Source organism: Penaeus japonicus, unplaced genomic scaffold (genome assembly GCF_977035675.1).
Source record: "Penaeus japonicus unplaced genomic scaffold, GWHDUDI00000001_assembly GWHDUDI00000033, whole genome shotgun sequence".
In the NCBI taxonomy this organism is placed as follows: Eukaryota; Metazoa; Arthropoda; class Malacostraca; order Decapoda; family Penaeidae; genus Penaeus; species Penaeus japonicus.
In genome coordinates, this window is record NW_028234435.1 from 16,814,601 (window position 1) to 16,824,600 (window position 10,000).

Consider the following 10,000-nt stretch of genomic DNA (forward strand, 5'->3'; position numbering starts at 1 on the left):
TGCTCGTTAGCGTAGCAGAAGCATGGGAGGGGGAGGGAGGGAGAGAGGGAGGGATGGGATGGGGAGGGGTTCTGACCCTTCTCGCACCACTGCAGACAACACAAACAAGACAAACAAACACGTTCATCTTCGTAAATCGATTCGATCTCGAGACAAATGTCCCAATTTGGATACAGTCGTCATCGAGCGTGGGATGATGATGTAGTCATATTCTCTGTCATATATTCGTCATATTGCCATCCATGCTTAGGCAAATTGGTTGATTTTATCTTCTAAAATTTGAGAAAATTACATCATATTAATTTATTGGTGGGTTTCATCCCTCGCCACCCCGGCGATCTCGGTAAAGTATCTCAATTAATTTAATCGCAACTTCTCACTCGCTATCAAAGGTAACGCCATCGGCTTCCCTCCGCCCCCCTAATCTAATTAGCAGAAGGGATGACATAATTGATTAAAAAATCTCGAAACTTAAGACCCCTTTTGATAAAAGTAGCCACGTTATTACACTCTCTCGCTCTGGTCCCAATATAATGGACGGCTTACATGCTAGCGGTTTGTCTTTCTCTTTCCCCTTACCCCTTCCCTCTCCCTTTTCCCCTCTCATTCTCCCTTTTCTCCTTCCTTCTATCCCCTTCTCCCTCCTTCTTCCCCTTCCCCACTCCCCTTCCTCCCTTTCCCTCTCCCCTTCTATTCCCTTCTCCCTCCTGCTTCCTTTTTCCACTCTCCTTCTAACCCTTTCTCCCTCCTTCTTCCCCTTCCCCACTCCCCTTTCTCCCTTTCCCTCTCCCCTTCTATTCCCTTCTCCCTCCTGCTTCCCCTTCCCCCTCCCCTTCTATCCCCTTCTCCCTCCTGCTTCCCCTTCTTCCTCCCCTTCTATCCCCTTCTCCCTCCTACTTCCCTTTTCCCTCTCCCCTTATTATCTCCCCTTTCTCCCTTTCCCTCTCCTCTTCTGCCCCCTCCCCTTTCCATTTCCCCTCCCATTCTCTCCCTCCCCCTCAGTCACCCCTATCATCGAGCGTCGAGGCGGGGCGTTAAGAAGAATGGTAGAAAGGAGAGTGGGAGTTGAGGGGGGGTGAAGGGGGGTAAAGAGGGGGGGGGCAAGGGCTGGGCCACTCACAGCATGCACTCCACTATACAGTTATTGATCACGTCAAGTCAGCATTCTCGAAGTGCATGGCGCTTCAGGCATGACCCATTGTACTGGACCGCCAGCAACGCATTACTGGAAATACCTTGAGGAATTAACAATCGGGTGCAATGACCTTTCAAAATATTGTGTGTGTGTTTATGTTTGTGTTTATGTTTGTCTTTATGTGTGTGTTTGTGTGTGTGTGTGTGTGTGTGTGTGTGTGTGTGTGTGTGTGTGTGTGTGTGTGTGTGTGTGTGTGTGTGTGTTTGTATGTGTGCGTGTGCATATGTGCGTCTTTGATCATGGTTTGTGCGTAAACCTGTGTCCGTATATGCACTCACCTTCGTACATATTATACCAAAAGCTAAGAAGCAAACCAAGACAGAACAAAGCCCCCCAAAAATAGATAAATAAAAACCCGCCCTAAAAGAGAATTAGAGGCTCAGTGAGCACGCCTGAGTAGAGGGGTGGGGAGGTGGAGACAAAAGCCTTCCAGGACAATCCCACTTATGCCCAGATGAGGCATTTTGGGACTCCCTTGACTAGTTGACAACAAATGTCCTCCTTTCAGCACGTGAAGAACGAGACGCAGGATTTTTCCCTTCTTGTATATTTGCAAACTGCAATTTTTAGGTCGGGGAACATAGCTGTGTGAGAGTATTTATGAAAGCCGGTATACTTATGTATACATTTGTTTTAGCATAAATGTATGTGTATATATAAATGTTTGAATGAAACTTCTCGTCTGTGACTGTAAAATTCTATGCATTTTCGTTTCGTATATATAACAACATGAAATTCGTGGAGAAGAAAGAGGAAAAGGCTGAGGGAAAGGAGGAGGAAGGGGAGTAGGAGGAGGGAGAAGAAGGGGAGGAGGAGGAGGAAGAAGGGGATGGGGAGGAGGAAGAGGAGGAGGAAGAAGAGGAGGAAGAAGAGGAGGATGAAGAGGAGGAGAAGGAGGAGGAAGAGGAGGAAGAGGAGGAAGAGGAGGAGAAGGAGGAGGAGGAGGAGGAGGAGGAGGAGGAGGAGGAGGAGGAGGAGGAGGAGGAGGAGGAGGAGGAGGAGGAGAAGGAGAAGGAGAAGGAGAAGGAGAAGGAGAAGGAGAAGGAGAAGGAGAAGGAGAAGGAGAAGGAGAAAAGAAGAAGAGGAAGAAGGAGACGTAAAAGAAGAAGCAAGTGGAGGAGAAGGAGAGGGTGAAGAGTAGGATGAAGTGAAGGTGACGAGTAAGAGGAAACTGCGGAAAAAATGAGAATAAGGAGATAAAAAACGAGGCCGATGAGGGGGGGTGGGGCACTTGTACAGTCACTGAGGCAAGAAGATTTAGGCAAAAGAGCGTAAAAATGAGGACCAATAATGGAGTGAAAGACGAAGAAATTAAATGAGACAAGATAGAGCAAAAAAACGACAGCAAGAAAAAAACTCAAATCAACACACATAAAATCACTAAATTACCCACCCCCCCAAAAAAAAAAAAATAATAATAATAAAAATAAAAATAAATAAATAATAATAATACTATTAATATTAATAATAAATAAAATCAGAAAGAAAAATATAAAATAGAAACAAACACCACCAAAGCCCCAAGACATAAAGTAGATAGAATCACCAGACTGGAAGAGGAATGGCGGCGCGACAAGGGAAGAGACAGACTGGAGGGAAAATAAAAATGAAAACCATCGAAGGAAGATGCCAAGGGGACGCTCGTAATGACCAGGGCAAATCAGGGGGTGTTGCGGCAAGGGAAAGCGAGCACAGACAAGGGATAGTGGGCAGAGATAAGGGAAAGCGAGGGCAGATCAGGGATAGCAGGCGAAGCTAAGGGATCGCGGGAAAATATATGGGTACGTGTAAGGGAAAACTTACTACGAGGAATAGTGGGGAAAGAAAAGGGATAACGGGCCACGGTACAGAATAGCGAGCACAGACAATGGATAGAGGGCAACGATAAGGGAAAGCGAGCACAAACAATGGATAGAGGGCAACGATAAGGGAAAGCGAGCACAGACAAGGAATAGCGGGCAACGATGAGGGAAAACGAGCACAGACAATGGATAGTGGGCAACGATATGGGAAAGAGAGCACAGACAAGGGATAGAGGGCAACGATAAGGGAAAGCGAGCACAAAAAAAAAAAGACAAGGATAGCGGGCGAAGGCGATGAGGGCAAACGAGCAACAGACAAGGGATATAAGGGAAAGCGAGCACAGACAAGGGATAGTGGGCAACGATAAGGGAAAGCGAGCACAGACAAGGGATAGAGGGCAACGATAAGGGAAAGCGAGCACAGACAAGGGATAGTGGGCAACGATATGGGAAAGAGAGCACAGACAAGGGATAGAGGGCAACGATAAGGGAAAGCGAGCACAGACAAGGGATAGCGGGCAACGATAAGGGAAAGCGAGCACAGACAAGGGATAGCGGGCAACGATAAGGGAAAGCGAGCACAGACAAGGGATAGCGGGCAACGATAAGGGAAAGCGAGGACAGACAAGGGATAGTGGGCAAAGATATGAGAACGTGTTGGGGACTGCTAACCACAAGGGATAACAGAGCCTCGTACGTTGGTGAGGAAAGGAAATAATGCAATTATGTAAACGTATTTAACTGATTCTAATAGTTTATTCAATGGCTTATGAAAATGTATTTAACTGATTATAACAGCGTATTCAACTGATTATGTCAAGGGATAAAATGGAAAGTCATTGTAATTGTTCATCCTTAAACGTTTTCTGCACTCTTTTATGACACCGCAAATGGCAATGTAAAGAGAGAGAGAGAAAGAGAGAGAGAGAGAGAAAGGGGGGGTGGAAGGGGTAGGGGAGAAGGAAGAGTATCATATTTAGGCAAATATAAAATCTTTTTCTTAAAATATCCCACTTCTAGTCGTCAGTTCTATTTCAGTTTATTTCTTCAGGTAAGATTTGAATTGTTAATGGGATGCCGGAATCTTCACTTAAGTGGCACAAACTAAAAATAGAAATTACTCCAAAAGAAAGAAAAAATGCAAGAATCCTTAATTACCTCTCGGCATTATCTCATTTCTTTCTTTCTTTCGCTAATTATCTCTTGCATTATTCTAATTCCCCTCGACGCAAGCACATTCTCACCCACGTGATGCCGCAGCCTCCCGCGTGTTAATTCTGATACTCGCTAAAGCCGCACGCCGTTCAGCAGCTCAATGAAGCCCTGCTGCTGTTGTTTACGACCTGCCGAAGCTTTGTTTTGCGAGCGATATTGCGCAGCTAAGATTGCAATGGAATCGGACAGAGGCCATTAAAGGTATGATCTATGGACGCGTTTCGCTTACTATGGTGTACTACGAGAGGGGTTTTGGGAAGTGTGATTCTATTGTAGTATCTTGGGTCGGTTTGCGATTGGTAAATGTTTATAAAAAAAATTCATCTATGTCATCGTCATCTAACTCTTTAAAACGCGGAATGAAAATTCGCACATTAAGGTGAATTTGCTTGAGTGTCACTCATCCATGATTAAATATGTATCTGTGAACTGCCCCGCTTGGATATACATTTTGTAACTAACACCCAACTTTTTTTTTCTAATAAAACCTTATTGACCTAAACTTCAAAAAAAACTATTCTTAATCCACCACATCGCACTGCAACAACACGCTACAAATCATTATTCCAGTCATTTCACGAAACCAGAAATCCTGATACACTTCAACTACTCTCCCTTTTGCTGTCCCCTTCTGCGAGAACCGAAAAAGAAATCACAAAGCACCTCGGCAACATGAAAACCTCCCTCTCCTTGCCGCCTCAGTGCAAACCTGAAGATCTTTCGCAGGTTTCAATATCTATTCGCGGAGATATTCAGTTCTGAGGCTTCACTATTCTCCGAAATGTTGAGTCTCTCGAGGAAAAAATCCAATATGGCATAGGAAACCTCTGAACCTACTAATCTGTGTCGAAAATGGAAGGTTCTACGAGTGTACATTTGGAATATTTGTTGCGTAAATAACAACATACGCGCAAGGAAAGGCGGAAAGATAAACGAGAGGGAGACGGAGAGCGGTGTTCTGTTTACCTTTCTATAAAAAAAAAACGTCAATCTGTATTCTCATCAGATATTGTTAAAAATAAAGAAAATTCAAAATCACACTTCACTTCTAATAAATCCACTGGTAAACGGAAAACGAAACAGACAACTAGAATAAAAGCCGATATCAGAGAACTAAATGATGATAATGACAAAAAATAAAAAATAAAATAAAAAGTTATATACAACACAAGGGCTGCAGTAATGCACTAAACCAGATTAACCATCTGTAGTTCTGTCATGCAACGGCGATGTGACTTGAATCTGGATGAAGACAAATTCTCGTTTTAAGAGACCATTCATTTTTCCTTCTGTTCTGTTCCTTCTGTGGGTACGAGACATACCATAATTCAGTGACTTTACTCTTATTACATGGGTAAATGCGGCTCGAAATTATATTAGAAAAAAAAACGATACACTAAATTAAAGGTTTCTGACAAATAATGCTACGGAATTACTTGTGTAGGCAGACTGGGAAAGGTCATCCCTGCCAATAATAATTATAATGTATTTAAGCCAGAAAATGAGAGACAGACCAGTAGAATTAGCGTTCGTGGTATCTATATGCACAGGTACACGCACTCATATATACATAAAACGTATGTTTAGACGCATATGAATAAAGAGACGCATAACTCGATTTATTACATAAAAGGTCAACAGCACCAAGGAACATCTGCTCCAATCAGTCGTTAACACACAAATATTAGCAACAGATACAAAAGCTATAGTGAACGCCGATGATATGTAGGCATACTGGCATGAAATAAAACTTGATTCATAACTGCAACAGCACAAACGGCCACATAAACCATTAAAATGTCTCGTTATACAAGAAATCTTATTACAGAGAAACACGATGCCTGTGGATATACGAATTCCGTAAAGGGGAACATATGAACATTACTCTTTTAACAACGTAGTATTTTTTTGTGGGTGTTTATCATTAATTACTGGACTTCTCGGCCATCTCTTTCTCTCTCTTTCTCTCTCTCTCTCTCTCTCTCTCTCTCTCTCTCTCTCTCTCTCTCTCTCTCTCTCTCTCTCTCTCTCTCTCTCTCTCTCTCTCTCTCTCTCTCCCTCTCCCTCTCTCTCTCCCTCTCCCTCTCCCTCTCCCTCTCCCTCTCCCTCTCTCTCCTCCTTTCCCTCTCCCTCTCCCTCCCCCTCTCCCTCCTACTCTTCCTCTCCCTTTCCCTCCTTTTCTTCCTCTCCCTCCTACACTCGCTCTCCCTCTCCCTATCGAGCGCTTTTGTGTTCTTACACTGTAGTCTCTCACTCTTTCTTTAAATCATTACCGAACTTAGGACGAGACTGTTAACCAATCGTCTGACAGTCCCAAGATTTAAAAACATGTGGCAGTATCCTTCGTTATCAAATAACTAATCAGTAACGACTTCTTCTTCAAGAAACCCAAAGCATTACACATGGTTTCCTAACCAATAATCGTAAGTAACCAGCCATAAAAATAACCAACGACCTAACTTTGGGGAGAATACCGAAAGGTGACCAGATTCCGTTCCTCGTTGGACGTTCCTTGATGACACCACACTTCTCCAGCTTCTCCAGCTTCTCCAGCCGCCCTTGAATCTTACATGATGTTTGGCTCACTTGAATCCCTGCCTGACTCGGTTCCTCCCAAAAGTCCACATGATTTAAGCATGAGTTGATTTTTGCGACAATTTGTGTTTTTTTCTTTTTCTTTTCTTTTTCGTTTTTTTTTTTTTTTTTTTGATTGTGTAAAGCGAGGTTGTTTGGTTCAATTAATATTGAGGCTGAGGTGAAGATTATTATCATTAGATTAAGATAAATGGTCTTTGGTTTGAGATTCTTCGTTTATTTGATCTGCTCTTAGTATGAGTAAATGTCTTCTGTTTTCGTCTGTCCCATTTCTCGTTTCAATGAAAATCTCTTCCAGCGTTCCTCAGTGCATTTCGTGGAAGCTTCCAGATCTTTCTGCCTTGGAGTTACGTGTGTAGCGGAGCATCACATGGATTTTACGTTTTCAATGGATCACTAATAAGATCTGTGAATATAGGTTACGAGCCACGGTTCCCAAAGTCTATTGTAGAGAATTGAATTTCCTTGTCGGTATTCCAAGACTGGGAAAAACACCCATGGCGCCTAGTGAATGCCATTCGACTTCAAGAATATCAGACCGTTAACGAAGTGCATGTGTTGGAGGGAAATGAGCTAGCGTTCGTAAGTAAAAACAGTTCCCCTTTTGCAAGCATTATTTCCCATCCTCCCCCTTCCCCCTTTCCTCCCACTCCCTCTCAGACACCAACTTTCCCCTCCCGTCGCTACTGCAGCCTTGCCACGGCCTTGCATGGCGCCTCCCTGTCCCCGCTGGCACTAGCTGGCCCTCTCACTCTCCCTCTCTCTTTCTCTCTCTCTTTCACTCTATCTCCCCCTCAGGCACGCTCTTTTTCTCTTCCCCCACTCTTCTCTCTTCCGCCTGTGACCTTGTTCCTCGTCCGGCTCATGGAAGACCTTGTCATGCACACTTATTCTAGACAATTATACATGAAAACGCCTTAAAACCGTGAGACGTCCAATACCACGTAAGCCTATTCGCAATAAAAATGTACTGGAAACTTTCCAAACTCTTCCTCGCGTTGCATGACTTTGCATGTCACTTTGCAGCCTCGCCTAGATCATGTTCCTAAATGTGCACACGACTGGCGCCCTCACCGCGCCGCCCGTCCGCCCTTCCGCCTGCTTGCCCCTCCCCCTTCCCCAAACCCCTCCCCCCCTGACCCCTCCTGAGACCCAACCCCCTGCCCATACTCCCTCCTTCCCATCCTGACATCTATTTCAGCTTCCCCTTTGCTTTCTAGGACCTGACCTTCAGCGAGGGTGACCTTTCTCCCTCTCGATCTTAGTTCATTAGTGATTGACCTTATCTAACAAGGAACATTTTCGTTACGGTTGACTTTTCTTTTTCATACTTGATATCTCTGTCAGTCTTGCTTGTCCTTCCTACTTAGCATTTATTGTGATTTCCTTCTCGATTTATGCAGCTCATTCTAACAGCTGCGTTCGTCATTCTCATTCTCGTTCTGAGTATCATTCTCTCTCTCTCTCTCTCTCTCTCTCTCTCTCTCTCTCTCTCTCTCTCTTCTACTGCTTTCTTCTAACCTCATTTTTCATGTTCCTTGCATCTGTGTTTGTGCGTCTGCGTGTGTCGTTGTTTAGTTTGTTTGAATGAGTCTAAAATCAGGAATGTTATATATATATATATATATATATATATATATATATATATATATAAATTCAGATATATGATGATAATGATGATATATATCTTGTGATGTGTGTGTATGATGATGATATGTAAATGGATATATATGTGATGTATGTATGTATGTATGTATGTATGTATGTATGAATGTATATAATATATAGTAATATATATAATATATATAATATATTATATATATATATATATATATCTGTGTGTATGTATGTATGTATGTATGTATATATATATATATATATATATATATATATACCTATATATAGATAAATAGATAAATAGATAGATAGATAGATATAGGTCTATATAGATAGATAGATAGAGAGTGAATCTTTTAGTTTTTATATATGAAAACCTTCATTACAAAAATGATCTTGGAACCTTCCAGGCAAGACAGACTGGCTCCAGAAACCTGCTTTCCCCTCAAATCCTCTCTGAACTGAACTCTCACAGCGAAGAGTCCCGCTATTAAATGCCACAAGGCGAACCCATCAAAGGTTCAAGTTCAAAAAACCGGCAACATAACCAATGCGCAATGAGCTCGGCCTTCCTTGAACACACACACGCTTTAACACCTCACATTCAGGCACGGATTTGCATGGTGCATACATTGCCCCCCACTGCAACACCCTAAGCGCTGCCACCTGCATTGCAACGGCTATTCTAGCGTCACCCGATGGCAGATCCGCTACGCAATCACATTCCCGATTGCGTATGAGATGCCAGCGCAAGGGCGGGAAGCATGCATAGCTTTCATGCGTAATGACAGCAATTATCTGTTCTCCCCCGTGGCCTATGACGGAATCTCTTCCAAAGGCGAGGAAATGCACTGCGGGTCATTCTATCGGCGTGGAGTTTTGGCAGGTAGTGACGAGGTGATCATATCTATGCGGAAATGGTTCGTGTGGCTCATTTGTGTCATGGTATGCAAGTCGTTCAATGAGGTTAAATGATGCGCGAGGCATAATGAAAACACGAAATTCTACGGTGGTAAAAACCCCGATTCGCAGCCGAATTCAACAGAAAACGGATGCAATTCGTTACGATAATTTGGTAATGGAATTATCTGAAAACAATTTAGTGAGACACTTCGGACTCCAACAAATACAAATTCAGTGCATATAGGGAATGAATGGTGCGCACCCACACAAACGCACAAACAAGCACCTCCCACGTCTCCGCCCACTTATGCATTCGCTCCGGTCTTAACATCTTAAATATACCGGAATGTAAATTCTTACTCACCCTCGACATGATGTAGAGCAATTAATATATCCCGAGCATATCAAACACACCACACAGTCGAATCAATACTAGTGAGTTACGCGACTGTCCGACAGAGGACTCTGGCTCCAGTCAACAGGCCCGCGAGGGGTAACATCTTTGTCCTTTTGCCTATATTAGGTATTTTTTTCTTATTCTTTTCCATGGGGCTATAAGACGAATTCATTACTTTTCATTTTCCAATTTGATATATATATTGATCCATCTTACCGGTTTAAACGCTAAAAATAGAACAAATTAATAATGTATAAATGTTCTACCTTAGTATCC

General features: G+C 43.1%; 1 protein-coding gene across 1 annotated transcript in view; it reads right to left on the minus strand.

Annotated features, from left to right (window-relative positions):
• LOC122252199 (uncharacterized) overlaps positions 1 to 9,804 on the minus strand; it is a 450,493-nt gene extending 440,689 nt beyond the window's left edge. Inside the window, exon 1 of the mRNA XM_086530452.1 lies at positions 9,692 to 9,804. Within this exon, the coding sequence (XP_086386578.1) occupies positions 9,692 to 9,700 (9 nt within the window). The 5' untranslated portion in view covers positions 9,701 to 9,804. The remainder of the gene's footprint in view (positions 1 to 9,691) is intronic.
• Between the last annotated feature and the right edge of the window lie 196 nt (positions 9,805 to 10,000).